The 17,018-nt window shown below is 42.1% G+C and overlaps 1 protein-coding gene across 1 annotated transcript in view; it reads right to left on the reverse strand.

The window, feature by feature from the left end:
• SV2B (synaptic vesicle glycoprotein 2B) overlaps window positions 1-17,018 on the reverse strand; it is a 170,081-nt gene that overhangs the window by 22,883 nt on the left and 130,180 nt on the right. The window contains exons 6-9 of the mRNA XM_080913689.1: window positions 11,352-11,485; window positions 9,479-9,568; window positions 3,063-3,173; window positions 2,192-2,280 (exon numbers count right to left, since the gene is read on the reverse strand). Of these exons, the coding sequence (XP_080769815.1) occupies window positions 2,192-2,280; window positions 3,063-3,173; window positions 9,479-9,568; window positions 11,352-11,485 (424 nt within the window). The remainder of the gene's footprint in view (window positions 1-2,191; window positions 2,281-3,062; window positions 3,174-9,478; window positions 9,569-11,351; window positions 11,486-17,018) is intronic.

Here is a 17,018-nt window from a genome sequence, read left to right on the forward strand (position 1 = left end):
TATAGGTACAGACATAGGCATAGATAATAGGTATAGACATAGACAGATAGATATAGATATAGATATAGATATTATAGATATAGATGCAGATGTAGATGTAGATTTAGATGTAGATGTAGATATAGATACAAGGAAACATTTACATATGTACATACAACTTGGAAAAAGCTACATGTGTGTATATGTATACATTTGCTTACATTTGTGTGTGTTTGTGTGTGTGTATGTGTGTGAGAGAAAGAGAGAGCGAGAGAGAGAGAGACTACAAGAAAAACAGGAACTAAAAGATGATTACATGTTGGAGTCAGAAGGAAGTGGGTGCAAGAGAGAGAAGGGAGCAGAAGTAAGATTTCCCTGGTGTTCCAATATTTTGAATGCATTATCTATTAAATGAAATTAAATTCAACATAAATAAATATAAATGAAGCTCACTTTTTAAACATTTGGTGAGTTGAATATTAGTGCCCAGTATATCTGACTTCTGAAATGTTGGGACTGAATAATTTTTCTATAGGCTTCCTCTATAATCAGCCTGTTTGGGTCTGAAAGAGTTGATTTCCATCCCTTCTTCCTAGGTACTAGATCTCATTAATTTACCTATGTTTACATAACTATCAAAGAGATCACTAGAGCCCACTTGTTTTCCTTGGGTAAAGAAGTTGTTTGGGGCCATGATGAAGGGACTGTGACCAGCTCAAGACTGACAAACATGTCTTTGACAGGCCATTGTCCTCCCTATTCCCCCTGCCTTGCTAAAAGAACTGTTAGATTACATTCCTAAAGCTAGACCCCATGGCCTCTTTCTTTATTTGGCCTCTTTCTCCTCCTGAGTTGACTATTAAGATCCACCCATCAAGTCCAGCAATCAAAAGCTCCCTTTGGCTCATCTAATGAACACACCCATTTAAAACAAATACCTCATCCCCTTTTACCTTTATAAATTACCATTTACCCATGGGTTACATCTGCCTTCCCTCTGTCTAAAGATAGTTCTTTGTCTTGCCCACCCCAACAGAACAAATAACTCCTTCCCTCTTCTCCCTTCCCCATTTCTCCCCTCTCACTTGTTCCCTTCCCTTCTCTCTCTCCCTCTTCTTCTATCTCTTTCCTTGTCCCCACCCTCTCTCCCTCTGGAGCAGATGAATCTCATTTGCACTGGGAACTTAGTCTTAGGGTGTCCTGAGCCAACTTCTGAGGTTCCCTACATGGGGCTGTAGAACAAAGCAATTTCACAGATCTAAGTTTACAGTCTTCCTAATTGAGCATCATGTACCAGAAGTTCTTTATGTGTACAGCTGAACAGCCTCTGAGTGCCGTACACACTCTGCAGAACTCACCTAGGAAGCAAGGTGATGAAATCTGAAGATGACAAGCCTAGGGTACCAGCCTGAAGTCTGAAGCCAGAGCCAGCTCTTGATCCTTGTTTTGATTTGATTTGTTTTACTTTGTTTTGTTTCCTTATTGCTGGGCACCGTAAGATAAGAGCTAAAACCTTATTCAGACACCAACCTTCAGCTTGGGGGTAAATCCAATCCAAATGAGTCAAAACCCACAGGCCAATCTAAATTCCTTAACCAGTAACAGAAAAGGAGACCACCATCTGGCTACTGGAACAAAAGGAAATTTTGGTTCCAGATCTTCTGAGAAAGGTACCATTGGTTAAATTAAAAAAAAAAAAAAAAAAAGCCAGAAGTTCAATAATTAACAATTACAGCGAATGGTAACAAGAAGCTTACAATCAGCAGTCTGTGCTTACTTAAACTCTCCTAAACAGGGGGTCTTTGGTGTTGACAGAGAGTGGGGATGAAGAAGAGGAGAAGGAGGAGAAAAAGTGGTAAGGCACTTTCCAATTATAATTATTTCACAAAGCTTATGTATACTAGAAAACTAAGTTGTACTCTGTAAGCATACCGATTTTCTATTTGTCTGCTATGCCTCAATGCAGATGAAGAAGGTAAATGTTTTGTTCTGCAACAGAGCAGCCAGACTAGCCTAAGGCTAGAACTCTTCCTGACTGCTCTAAGGATTCTTGTTGGGAAAAGAGGTTTCTGTTCATAGGAATGACTAGATTGTGTCGCTTGTTACTTGTGGCTCAAAGCATCTGCTCTGAGACAAACTGTGCACCAGACCAAATTATAACCCTCAATCTATAAGCCAGGCTGCTAAGGGACCAGCATGGGATAGAACTTACCTTAAGGCCATGGTGAACCAGACCACAGCCAGAATCAGGGTGTTCATTCTGTAGGGCCCCATCACACAGTACAAGGCGTTATCCCAGACCTAAGATGCACAGCAGAAAAAAAAAAAACAGTTAAAGGAAGGGACAGGTGACAGAAGAACTCATTTCTTAATATTTATTAAATAAATTGCCTAGGACATCACAGAAGAAAGGGGTAGCCCATTTTCCTCCGAAGGAGGAAGCCCTGTCTATATAACAAGGAAGGTTCATTTCTTCCTTCTGTCCAGCTTTGAACAGCTGTAGTATTTCCCCTAGGAACATGGTACTTTGGTAAATGTGACCAAAACCACAGAGTTGGAATTCTAAAGCATTCAGGAACCTGGATCAGTCAGTTCTATAGCCTCTACCCTGCAAGCAGGCTAAGGCTTCAAATATTCATTGGCCATAAAACATGAACCCATCCCGTCTCAGGAGAAGCTAGCTGGCTACCTCAGTGCTCAATAGCTGGCTTGAAAGACTCCTGCAGAAATGGAAGCCGCCTTAATGACTCCTTCCCAAAGTCGCTTAGAACCCCAGAGTCATTTATTTCTACCATATCTCCCTTGCTATGAATTATTTAGAGAAGTTGCTGGAGAGAAGGGTGTTTGCTTAGACTATTGAAACCCTGGAGCTAAGAAAGGGCAGCTGGAGACACTACAGTTTAAACACTTCCATCTCTAGATACAGGGCAAGTTTAGAGGGGGCCATGTCTAGAGCAGACTCTATCCTCGGGTTTGCCTCCTCTCCTTCATGCTGCCTTAGTCTAAGGATGCTGTATGGTCCTTATTCTTCACTCTCTGAAATAGTAGACTCCTGTAGAGCCGCTTTCTCTCACAGATCATACCTGTTTAAAAATGGTCGTGAACCTGACCAGCCAGCGCTGGTACCAAGTTCCTGTTGAACTCTGGATCTCAATGAATTCATCCATCTGCTTGGGAGTTTTGATGTGGGAAACCTGGAAAGCAAAGATGGATGTGACTATCTCAACACTATTTATCTTCAGGTTTTTTTCTCTCTTCTATATGCTGAATGTAATTGGCTTTATTGGATTATCTAGAATTTTAAAAGTGTTTGACAGTCCTCTGATTTTTATGATCTTTAAATAAAGATTTACACGGCAGCTCTTGGTGAACTTTTCCATGTGGATATATCTGACTACAAGCAAAATGAAGTATTGTCTTTTTAGGAAATCAAGCCATTGAAAAATGTGTGTTACCAGGTCTGTAATACGTTGACTGGCTAAGGCTGCTATTGCATTAAAATTTATACTTCTATTAACTAGTGAGTATAAACATCAGGAAAGTTTAGAATGTAGGCAAGCAACAATGTAGAGACACTGTTTCTTCAGATGTTTTAAAAACACAACAGAAGGAGAGAAATCATGGCTTCCTGATTGTCTTGCTATAAATGAGAGTTATAGAGTCAGGTAAAGTGAAATAGGTCTGAGTTCTCCTCAAAGGATAAAAACCTGAAAAGTCTAATGTAATCAAGCCTCACTCACTATACCAGCAACCTTTAAGCCAATGCGGTTTTTAACCTAATCCTTGAATTGCAGACCTAGTCAGTGGTAAGGAGGCCATACAAATTCTTCTAGTAGAGTTAGCCAGGTCTACAATGCAGAAACTCTCCCTGAATTCATAGGACCAGAAGAAGCGCATGCGCAATAAAACTCAGAAACAGTTTTTATTTGGTCTTCTAGCAAAGCGTTTGGATTGGGATACAATAGATCCAAGTTCTCCATTTCTTTCCTCAGCCAATAAACTGTGACTGTGAAGGTGCAAACGAGAAACACGGATGGGGCTAGATAATCTTCGTGGCCATGCACCCACTCAACAGCCTGACAGTCATCTGTCCTCCGAGGATCCCAGCTGCAGCTGCGCGGCCTGTGAAAATGTTCTTTCCTCTGGAGTTAGCCCGGGGAGTAGGCAATAATCATAGAAGTCACTGCAGAAGGACCCATCAAAAGCGGATGGAGTGGTGCTTCAAATCTTCTAACCCCATTGGACATCATAGCACCAGCTATGCCAAAGGAGGCCCCAGGAAAAGGATGATGGCAGATTTGAAAGCCTTTAATAAAGCACATTCCAAATCATCCAAGTAGAGGCCGTGGTGTACATTTTCTTTGCTTTGCTCCTTGGGGAAAAAATAACACTCTGTTCTTTGGCTTTGGGGAGTGGGCGTGTTGATTTCTAGCACAAGTGTTCGAATTTACAATTAATTAGAACACATTCTTTGGGGCCACGAAGAAGAGCATATGGCCTGTGTTCCTGTTTACCCTACCGAAGTTCTTAGTAGACCGCTCCAAGTCCCAAACCCTCCCAGGTTTCTCTGCAGGGAAAGCTTCTCGCTGTGGCTGGCCAGGCACGTGGGAGAACCATATCAGAGCTGCAAAAGCCTGTAGCTCCTGGATCAAGGAGAGGTGAGCACCCGGCCAATCAGCTTCAGGGCTGACCCCCTCTTCTGGTGTAGGTGGCTGAACACATTTATGAGTGCTTCACTGAAGGGGACACATGAGAACCAGCTGTGGACTGAGTAGGCAACTCCCTGCTGATCACCAGATGCCTGAGGTCGGTCAACTTTCAGTTCCTCCTTCCTGGTTATTTCTACTTCTCTTCCCTTCATTTTCCTTCCACCTTTTCCTTCATTTCCCCTTTCTCTCTTCTTTCGGCTTTCTTCTCTCCTGTTCTTTCTCCCTCTGCCCCTTCCTCTGTTTCCTTTCTCCCCGTTCTCTTCTTACTTCCCTCTCTTTTTTTCTCCTTCCTTTTCTTACGTCCCCCCACCCATCCCCTTTTCTCTCTTTCCTGAACTACCCACTTTCCCACTTCAGCATAGGTCATGATCAACAAGTAAGTTTGCAACACTGAACCTATAACCATTTAGTTCCCCTTTCCTGTTAGGTAAAGCAGTAAAAAAAAAAAAGAAAAGAAGGGAAAAAAATCATCAAAAGCAAATTCGAGGCCCCAAGGTCTAGGAGGTGACATACACATTAGAGTAAGAAAACCCCAGAATCTGAGCAGCCCCTGACATTCTGATTTCCATGGGCTTCCTTCCCAGCGTGCTCCCATCTTTGACATGAAGAACTCTGGTCCTGAAGTAAACAGCTTAGCCTTTGCCTTTAGAAGTTGGAGTGCCAGTCACAAAAGAACACTCATGGTATGTACTCACTGATAAGCAGATACTAGCCCAAAAAGCTCAGAATAACCAAGAAACAATTCACAGAAATTATGAAGCTCAAAGAGAAGGAAAGCCAAAAGGTGGATGCCTCAGTCATTCTTAGAAGGGAGAACAAAACATTCCTGGGAGGAAATACAAGGTCAAATAGAAGAGCAGGGATTGGAGAAAAGATCAACCAGAAACTACATTACCTGGGGATCCATCCCATATGCAGTCACCAAACCCACACACTATTGCTGATGCCAAGTAGTGCTTACTGGCAGAAATCTGATGTGGATGCCTCCTCAGAGGCTCTGACAGAGCCATACTGATGCAGAGGAGGATGATTGCAGCTAACCATTTGACTGAATTCGGGGACCCCAATGAAGGAGCTAGACTGAAGGAGCTGAAAGGTCTTCGTGGGAAGAACAAAATTATTAACTAACAAACCCACCACTGCTCCCAGGGACTAAAACACCACCCAATGAGTTCACATGGAGAGACCCATGGCTCCAGGTACATATGCAGCCGAGGATAGCATTCTCTGGCATCAATGGGAGGAGAAGACTGGTCCATCAAAGGGTCTTTTTTCCAGTGTAGGAAAATGCAAGGTGCTGAGGTGGGAGAGGGTGGTTGGAAGAGGGACCACCTTAATGGAGACAATGAGAGGGGGAGGGGGAATGGAATTGGTGGAAAGGGAATAACACCTGAAATGTAAATACAGAGAATATCCAATTTTTTTAAAAGAAAAAAAGAGGAAAAAGAGAAGTTGGGGTGCTTGTTGGTTTTATCACCTCAAACATCCTAGAAGAATATGAACTAGCTGGCTGCCAGAGCTTCACCCTGGGGAAGTTCTCCCCTGAACTTCTACAGTGGAATCCCAGACACCTCTGAGTAGGAGCTGCAGACCAGCAAACCACTTTCTGTTCAGATAAAAGCCTAATTGTAACGTACCAGATCTTATCTCTTTGCACTTGGCCAAGTGAGAATGTGGGATTGCTTTTGTACAAAAAACAGCTAGTCTCAAAAGCCAAGCCAGGTTTCCAGAAGTATTCCTTACAGAAGTAACAGTCCGGTTGCCCTGGGAGAGGCTTATGTATGAAAGGTGACCAGGCATAATCTGAGAATCCAGTGAGTACGGTCCCAAGAAAGAAAGAATACACACATGCTCCTGTGTGCACACACACATGCATGCGTGCACGCATACACAAAGTGAAGTGGGACAAAAACTACCTCTTAGAAGAAGTGACCCCTCTTAGAAGAGTCCAAAATGGTGAGGAAATCATTTAACAAAATATATAGGCTAGGTAGGGATTCTAAAGACACAATGAGACTTCAAAGACCATCATCCTTCCATACACGAGCCAAAGAAAATTCTCCTGTTTTGTAGCATTTAGGGCACGGTGTGGAGGAGGACATCAGAGAACAAAAAGAGGTTTTTTTTTTTTTGTTTTTTTGTTTTTATTTTTGTTTTTTTTTTTTGTTTGTTTTTTTTTTTTTAAGGAAAGGTCTGGAAGGAAGAAAGGTCAAGCTATGTGTTCTGATATAATTTTCATTATTGTCAACTTTTCCACCGAATTCACAAATGTTTGCTGCAGGTGGCAGGTGTGTGTCTGGATACGTGCTCCATGTCACGTTGATATGGCTCAAAAGCCATCACAGCTGAAGAGGATTCAGAGACTGGAGGAAGAGAGAAGGAGGGACACACCTCCCAGGAAGACCCTGGAGCTTGCACTTGCCCAGGCTGTGGGACGAGGCAGGAGGATGATGTCAGTGGGCAGGGGGTCTGCCCTAACACCCGATTTCTACAACTGTAGACTTCCCATGCAGCCCAGTCCATCAGAGAGACTGTGTAGCGAGAAGAGAGGGAGAGCCATTGACCAATAGCATCTTCATTTGGAGTATTTTTACTGTTTGCTCTACCGCAATACATTTTAGTAACGGATGTACTGATCCCATAAAACTATAAGCAAAAGTATCAAGTAGAACAAAGAGTAATGGAGAGGAAGAGAGAAGAGGTGGGTGGGGGAGGATGGGGTTTTGTTAATTTGTACAGTAGACACATTTATGAATATGTGGAAAATAATTTTAAATTACAAGTAAAATAAAATTTTTATTATTTTAAATATGTTAGGAGCATTAGAACTGGGCAAATATGCCATTAAGTAATTTTCTATAAACATAATAATGAGCAAATTTAGGGAAAAAATGTATGCCACAATATTTTTCATAGCTGTTAATATTTTGGAATACTCCAAGGCAGGCGTTGTTTCAGGTTCTTTGTTTAATCTCTGTCATAATGTCTTCGCAGGCACACTATCTGCCTCTCCCTATGATGAAACTCAAGATCAACCATGTGATCCCACCTGAGAATTCAGGCCTTTAAGCCACAGGGTAAGAAGGAAAAAAGTAGATGAATGGGAATTAGGTGGGACCTCATCGAGAACGGCTTCTCAGGAAACATCGGCCTGAAAGGCCATTATAAGTGCAAAGAGCTGCCTGGGCCAAGCCTTGCTGGTGTCTGGCTACAAAGTATGGCGAACAGGAGTATGACATCTTCGTAGAAGTCACCACTTCCTAGTTCTAAAGCCAGGCTAGCAGCCAGTGCTGATAGGGTGGAGTGGAATGGGTAGCCTTCTGCTTGGGCTAACATAACTCTAACAACATCTCAAGGTTCTATTTAAACACTTAGAAATGTGTGTGTGTGTGTGTGTGTGTGTGTGTGTGTGTGTGTGTGTGTGTGTGTGTGTGTCTGTCTGTCTGTCTGTCTGTCGGTCTGTCTGTGTATGTGTGATAATAATTAATAAAGAAGAGGCCATAAATTTGAAAGAGCAAGGAGAAATTTGAGAGGGTTTTGAGGGAGGAAAGGAAAGGGAGGAAATGTTGTGATTATATGACAATCTCAAAAAGTTAAATAATAAAAATAATCAGTGCCATCTGAGCCAGAAATTTTGTTTCTACAGAACACGAAGAGACAGGAACGACATGAATGAGGAGGTTCATCACAATGATATTTATAGAAACAGGCAATAAAATGATATAAATTAAGCTCTGACATTAGAGACGTGTTGAAATGGCGTTAATGTTCTGAGCACTGGAATTCATTAAAATGGTGGTATCATCATTCATTAAAGCAACAGCATGAGAGGCTAATGGAGAGAAACAATGTCTGTGGATGTATGCAGAAATTTCCAAAATGCTAGTGCATCCAGCTAAATACAGTACAATCTTCATGTGGATGTATGTTCACAGGAGTATAGCTAACGTTTTCTTTTTCTAAATTCACTCACTTTTACTTTTGTGGGTAGGACTGGGTGGGTATTGCCTGCAGGTGAGTCTGTGCATCACAAGAGTGTCTGTTAAGAAAGGCCAGCAGAAGGAATCAGATCCTCTGTACTGAGTTACAGTGAGCTGTCATGCAGGGGCCGTACCTAAACCCTGGTCCTCTGCAAGGACAGCAAATGCTCTTAACTAAACTTTCTCTCCAACTCCAATGTGGTTAAGTTTTTTCTTTCTTGATGGTTTAGTGTGTATGTGTGTGTCTTTGTGTGTGTGTGTCTGTTGTGTCGGTGTGTGTGTGTGTGTGTGTGTGTGTGTGTATGTGTGTGTGTGTGTGTCTGTATCTGTGTCTGTGTTTTCTTATTGTGGGCTCTGGGGAATCAATCTCAGGTGGAGCAAGCACTCTACTGACTGAAGCACCTTCTCAACCTTCCTTATGCAATGTTATTAGAAAATGATAATAGTAAAGAAAACTACGTAGGGCTGGCAAGATGGGTAAAATAATGCTGTGGGTAGAGGTTTTTGCATACAACCTAATGACTTGAGTTTGATGCTTGAATCCCACAAGGTGGCAGAAGAGAACTGACTCCTGACAATTATTCTGACATATATGTATGCTGTGGTATGCATGTACCTGCACGCCACACACACACATACACACACACACACACATACACACACACACACACACACACACACACACACACACACTGCAAATAAGTCTGATAGAGAAATCTTTCAAGTATGAAAATGATGGGAACATTAAGGGAATGCTTTCCTTTCAATACAGTGATAAAGTGCCTTGTTGGTACAGGCTAGCACACTCACCGTGAACACCTTCTCAGGGGTCCCCTTAGCTCTCATGTTGGTGTCATGGACTTGCTTGAGAATCATCCAGGCTTCATCATGTTTGCCCATCTGGAAAATTCAAAAATAGAGACATGAAACTTCATGGCTGCCTATGCCTTCTTTTCACTGAGATAGGAATTCCTCCACCCCTACACAGTGTGCTGGGTCCAAAGGATCAGACATGGACCCAATAGCCATAGGTGAAGCCTATGTTAGCCTACAGAAAGTCCCCAGTCTGTATTGGAAGGATAGCTAGGTTTTGGCTTCAAGGGGTAAGTGCCACGTGTAATGGCTTAAAAGTTGAGTGGATCATGGAGCAGGAACCATGGTCCTCACTGATGAGATGAGGCAAACGGTAATATAGTATGAGTGAGGTTGTAAGTACCACCCCCACACTGGCACTGCCCTGCAGAGTGTGGCCTTATTCAGAAAGAAGGCTGCCACAGATGGAATTAGTTAACACCAGTTCATCTTGGAGTGGAGTGGTTCTCCAATCCAGATAATTGTTGGTATCCTTGTGAAGAACAGAAATGGAATACCCTTGCCTGCAGGTTTCAGAGGGAACCCAACCCTGCTGATACCCTCACTTCCTGCTTCTCACTTATGGAACTGTGAGATAACTTGTTGATGTCAACATCTGGCATTTTGTTAAGGCATCCATAAGAAATATATAGACAACAGTTGCATTTTGCAATGACCCTGGCTAAAATATCCCTGATATATGTGATTAGAACGTAGGGCACAAGAGAGAACTAAACACGGATCATCTTCACAATAGTCAGAGGCTGTTCCGGGACTGAGGCTGTGTGAGACTGAGTCCTGTCACTTGCTGCCAGCTCCCGCTTTCTGACTACTGGAGACGCAAGAGCCTCCATAAGATCACCAGCAGATTTCTTTTTTAGCATTTTTATTAGATATTCTCTGTATTTACATTTCAGATGTTATTCCCTTTCCCCTCACTCCCATCCCTCTTCTCCCTCCCCTTGCTTCTTATGAAGATGCTCTCACTCCTAACCACCCACTCCCAACTCAGCGCCTTGACATTCCCCTACACTGGGAAAACAAGCCTTCACTGAACCAAAGGCCTCCCCTCCCACTGATGCCAGACACCACTATCCTTTCCTACATATGCAACTGGAGCCATGGGTCTCTCCATGTGTGCTCAAAGGTTGGTGTTTTAGCCACCAAATCTAGTCACTATTGCTGATGCCAAGAAGTGCTTACTGGAAGGAGCCTGATATTAATGTCTCTTGAGAGGCTCTGTCAGAGCCTTAGTGATACAGATGGGGATGCTTGCTGCTAACCATCAGAATGAACACGGGAATCCCGATGGAGTAGCTAGAGAAAGGACTGAGGGGGCTGAAAGGGTTTGCAGTCTTATGGGAAAAACAACATTATCAACCAACCAAACCCTCCAGAGCTCTCAAGGACTAAAACACCAGCAGCTTTATAGTGGGTAGAAACCCTACAGAGATAAGAGTCCTGGAGGCCCTGGGATAGTGCCAAGATTTAACAAAGACTTTACGGTGGCTGTACCAAAGGAAAAAAAAAAAAAAACAGCATGCATGAATATATAATGGGTCTCCTCTTCAGTACCTCTGTGAGGAGACAGTACCATAAGGCGAGCCAGGACCTATTCTTCAGTACCCTCCAAGCCTGAGGGAGGGTCCCTGCCTATTGCACCATGAGCTCCAATTCATGACCTCCCACCATCACCAAGAGGAAGGGAGCCAGATTTAGTGAGAGGCGGGGTCATCAGCAAAAAAAAGTGTGCAGCAAGCAACAAGGAGAGAACGCACAGCCGGGGACTGAGTAAACTAGGCCAGGACTCCTGTGACTCGTAAAGACTCACCTCCAGCAGGAACCTGGGGCTTTCTGGCATGAACTTCAGGGCCACCATGGACACAGTGGCTGGCAGAACACAGACGATGACAAACACTCTCCAGCTGTGGAAGTGATAATTGGTCCCCATGCTGAAGCCCCAGCCTGCAAAGAAGCAGAATGGTTGTGGAATAGGCTCTCCCACTGCAGACAAAACGGAAGAACCAGCTCTCAGGCTCGAGGGCACGCCAGCCTTTGAGGAGAAGCTGCGAGAAACAAATGCAGACTCCCTGTTTACACCAGAGCTTCTCAGTTATGAGCCTGGGATATGAGCTGGAAGTCTGCAGTGTAGCAAACCCTGAGCTCTAGGCCTACCTGACATTTACAGGGCCTTAAATAAATGTTTAATAGAAAAACAACACCCTCACTCAAACTTGGGAGTGCATGCTTGTAATGTCAGTACGCAGGTGGCTGAGACAGGAGGATGACTCTAAGTCATGATGAGACTTTGTCTAAAAGAAAAAAAAATCACTGTCTTACTTTTGTCTTTCTCTCTCTGCTCCCCCGGGCTCTCATATATAGTCCAACTTGGCCTGGAGCTTGATTGTCAAGGATCATCTTAAACATCTCTATCTTCTTTACTATTTATTTTTGTTTCATGCATATGAGTGTTTTGGCTGTGTATGAGCATCATTTGTATGCCTAGCACATAAAGAGGTCAGAAGAGAATATCAGCTACCCTGGAACAGACTTATGGATGGTTGTGAGCAACCATGTGGGTTCTGAGACTAGAACCCCAGTCATCTATAAGACCAATAAATGCTCAGAACCATTGAACCATCTTTCCAGCCATAGCCACGGACTTCCAGTCTTCCTGCCTCTGCCTCATATTGGGATTACAGGCATGCACCACCATACCCAGTTTATATGGTGCTGGAGATAAACTCAGGGCCTAGTGCATGCTGGACAACACATGCTAATGAAGCTATATCCTCAGCCCTGTGTAGACATCTAATTTTTACTGACTAAACTATTAACTGAAGATGCTCTACTGCCATACCTCCATAAACAACTTTTCCTGGATGCCCTTCTCTTCCTACACAGTAAGTGGCCTCCGTTCTCCCACTGAATGGAAGAAACACCCAAGACTGCCATGGTGAAAATGGATGCCCCATCTCAATCACAGGGCTTGAGTAGGATTGAGTGCCCAAAGCATGATCTTGTTTAGAGGGATTTGGGGAACCCAAGTGACACTCCTGGCATCATCCCAGAGGAGGCCTTATTATGGCTCAAGGGTCAGTGTTCCTGCAAAGAATTATACCAGTGCCAAGTGGCTATAGTGAGTAGGATTCATGACCACACACGTTGGAAAGCACCACAGATCCTGACATGAGTGAATGTGTTTCCAAAAGCAAACGTTCTTCTCCATTCAGATGAATCCAATTCAAGGAATGTGCCTAAGCTCTATAAACTGTTGTGCAAAGTGTCACTAAATTTTTTTTCAGAGGTTACACTGAGAAAGCACATTAAGGCTTTATTGGTGTAAACTTACACATAGCATGAAGTTATGGATTCATCATGACATTTTTATCCCAGCATGCCCTGTGCTCTGTCTGTAGTCACATCCCACTCTCCTGTCATCTGCCTCCTTCCTGTAGTCCCCGTCGTCTTCCCAAATTAGCCCCTCCCGCTTTCACATCGTCTGAAGTTAAATCTAGGCTGTACATATGGAAGAAAGCATGTGATATTTGTCTATCAACGCCTGGCATACTTTTACTTATGATAATCTCCAACTCCATCCATTTTTTGGCAAATGACTTAATTCTCTTCTTCATGGCTGAGCAAATCTTCAACCTATAGCATTCTATAGCATTGCTTTATTCAGTATCTGTTGATGGACATACAGGTTGGTTCTATACCATAGCTACTGCAAAACATGATAGTGAATAACGATGAAGACCAAGCTCTGCAGTATCTTAGGCTTCTTTGGGTATAAATCTAAGAATGGCATAACTGAATTGTAGGAGAGCCCTAGGTTTGTTTGGTTTTGATCGCTCTGTTGTGATTTCCATAGTGGCTGTGTGAGTTTACTCAAGCATTAACTTATAACACTCTCACGGATAGCCCAAGGTCTTGGGGTTTTATAGTCAAATAGGTCAGAGTTCAAATACTGAGCATATCATTTTTTCCATGGGTCTTCATAACTGCAGAATGTAGGCAATGGTCCCCTGCAAGCTTGCTATGCGTGCCCTTTCCTGGTAACCCATAATAACTCACCAGCTTCAAGACTGGATTCAATGGTTTTAGAAGTAACTACGTGTAAGAGCTGCCAAATAAAATCCATGAGTTTCTTTGGAAAAGCAAAGGCTGAAGTTACAATGCCCTCCAGGCTTATCTGAAAACAGCCCAATCAGTAAGTACTTTAACAGATAAAGCCTAAAAATAAATGCACTCACTCTTAACATGTAGAAGATAGTAACTACTTGGATACAAAAAAATTTTTTAGTCCTTTAATTAAAAAAAAAAAAAACCACTTTCTGGCTAGGTCAGGTGGTGGGAAGCTCACATCTTGAGATTTCTGATTTCCCATCGTGCTTCAGCTTGTGTTTCCACAGTTGCCTTCTAACCCACATATTCCATGCCTACAGACATTTCCTACTGCACTTACAACTAAACAACAATAGCAAAGTCCAGGTGGTGGAGGTGGCCCTTTGAGAGGGCACTCACACCTCACCCAGTGTGCTCCACTACAGCCAACCCTCTTTCCACACAGCTTGGTTATTCCTGCCTCACTGGGGTTGGTTGATTCATTTTCATTTTGATTAAAAGCCCTTACTTCCACCTGGGAGTAATACTAGTCAAGGAAAGATAAAACCATAGCCTTATTTACACATTCTCAGCTCGGGTCCAAAAGCAGTTCTGGCATCATCAAAAGTAAAGTTGATCAAAACTTCCCAGGGAGTAAAACTTCCATGGATGACCAGGAAAGAGGGACTGATGTTGGTATATTTAGAAAATATCCTGCATCAGAAAGACTTTTCCTTTATGATAATATGTGTAAACTACCTGACCTCCATATTCCCTCATGCTTCTGTGGCTTTTCTGGAGACCAGTCATTTGCATTACTGCATTCATTAGGCACATTTTTGGGGCCTTAAACTGAATAAAATTAAATGGCGAACTGCCTCCAAATATTTGGAACAACATCAATTCCGAGACACGGATTGCTCTGCTGGCTGATCTTTCAGCTTGCCCTACTTTTCTCTGTCAGGATTTCACAAACATCTGGCGGGGCTGACTATAATGAGAGCTGCTCTTCCATCCTATACCCACTTGTTTTTAGTGTTGACTGGGCTGCCCCAGTGAGTTCTCATGAGAAAGACTAGGAGAAAGAATGGGGCGAAGGAGGAGGAGAAGGAGGAGAAGAAGGAGGAGAAGGAAGAGAAGGAAGAGAAGGAGAAGAAGGAGGAGAAGGAGGAGGAGGAGGAGGAGAAGAAGAAGGAGGAGGAGAAGGAAGGATTCTGAGTTTGATCATTTTCTTTCTTAGTTGTCCAAATTTCTGGAACCAGGACTCCCATGAGTCCCTGCAAAGGCAGCTAAACAGATTATACAAGCTGTGCATATACAAGCTTCAGTCTCCTTCCTAAAGTCACCCTTCCAATTTGTTAGAGGACACATGTCTCAAACATACTGAGACATGCCATCAAATGTCTTTCTGCTGTGCATCAAACATCTGGCCATGGTAAAATGATGCTGAAAGTAAGTAATTGCTCTTGTTGTGCTCTGATTCTGCCAAAACTTGTCTAGAATAGTGCTCCTCGGAGCTAATGCCGGCTTGGATTAAATATCTACATCTAAATTAGAGTGTAAATGTCACAGATTACATATAGAGTCAGAGTTAAAACTAGAAATTGGCACCTAATACCGATACTAGGATGGTATAATACTACATAGCATAGACTTATCAATCAATAAATAAATAAATAAATAAATAAATAAATAAATAAATAAATACTTTTGAAGAATACCCCTGACATTACCAGAATACTCAAAAGGCATCAAAAAATCAAAACTGCCGCTTATTCCCTATTTAACTCTCAGCAAAACTAATAGTAAAGCCAATGTTGCCAGATCTTTCTGCAGAGATCACAGTGTTTACCTATTGGGGATGATAAAACTGGACCAATGATCATGGATGGCTTTCCTTCTGTGGACAGTCAGGAATGACATCAGACATGAATGTGGTGTGTTTCAGTTTAGTGTCAGGATACAAAGAGCAACATGCAAAAAACATCAGTATTGTATACAATAATATGGTATGCTGCCACATGCCAATAGAAAATTTACAAAGGAACCTTTTAATACCATTCACAATAGTTTCAAAAATACCTACAAATAAACTTGGCAAAGGAAGTAAAGTGTGGAAAAAAATAAATTGAAGAAGATATTAGATAAAAAGACTTTCATGTTCATGGATTGATTAGTAGAATTCATATCATTAAAATGGCCAGGTTACCAAAACTCTACAAATTCAGTGAAGTTTCAATTAGAATCCCAATGATATCCTATACTGAACTAAAAAAAATGTTTTAAAATTAATAGGAAATTACACACAGAGAGTGGGGGGCAAGGGAAAGGACAAAACAACCCTTTGGTGTGAAGAGACAAAGAAATCCTTAGAAAGAACAGTGAAGCATCAGATGGCTTAGTTCATTATAGACAGACACATGATAACAACACATGAAGCTGGCACAGAACAGACATGCAAGTGAATAACAAGAGAAGACAGGTCTCAGACGCAAGCCTACATAGCTGCAGCAAACAAGTCGTTGTCAAATATGTCAAGAGCATACTTGGTAGAAAGAGCCTTTTAAATAAAATTCGATTTTCACAAGTTTCTACGAGAAACTGGATCTCTATTTCTCTACCTGCTCATCAATTCAAAATGGGTCAAAAACTTCAATGAAACCCACAAAGCTGCCAGACAGAAAAGGAGGTCAAATTCTTGAAGACTTAGCATGGACAAGGAGTTTCTGAAAAGAACTCTAACAATATAGGGAATAATCCCAAGAACTAACAGATGAGTTGTACAAAATCTGCACAATAAACAAAAAAAAAAAAACAATGCCAAGGAGCCACCCACAGAATAAAAACATTGTTTAAGCTACACATTGGACAGGAGATTCATATTCAGAGAATATACACAACTGCAATAAGCATTCTAAACCCAAGTCATCCCGTTAACTAATGGGCCAATGAACCAAATGGACAGTCCTCAAAAGACCAATTAACCAACAAGTACCTTAAAAGGGTGTCAAACATCCTTCACCATCATGGAAACAAAAATTAAAATCTCTCTGAGATCTAAGAGAAAAAAAAAATACTGATGATGATGTAGGCAAAGAGGAACTTTGATTCACTGCTAACAGGCATGTAACTTTCAATAGAAAAGTATGGAATTTCCTTTAAAAACTAATGGAACTACCAAATAGCCTAGCTCTCCCACTCCTGAATATATACCCAGAGAATTCTAAGTAGGCACATTACAAATACTTGCACATCCATGTTATTTCTGAAGTATCAACAACAGCCATGAAATGGAAACAACCTACATGTCTATCAAAGGTGAATGGATAAACACAGTGTGTAGCATATACACAATGGTAGTTATGTATTCATAAAGAAAAAGGGTGACCTT

Source organism: Micromys minutus (assembly GCF_963924665.1).
Source record: "Micromys minutus genome assembly, chromosome: 3".
In the NCBI taxonomy this organism is placed as follows: domain Eukaryota; kingdom Metazoa; phylum Chordata; class Mammalia; order Rodentia; family Muridae; genus Micromys; species Micromys minutus.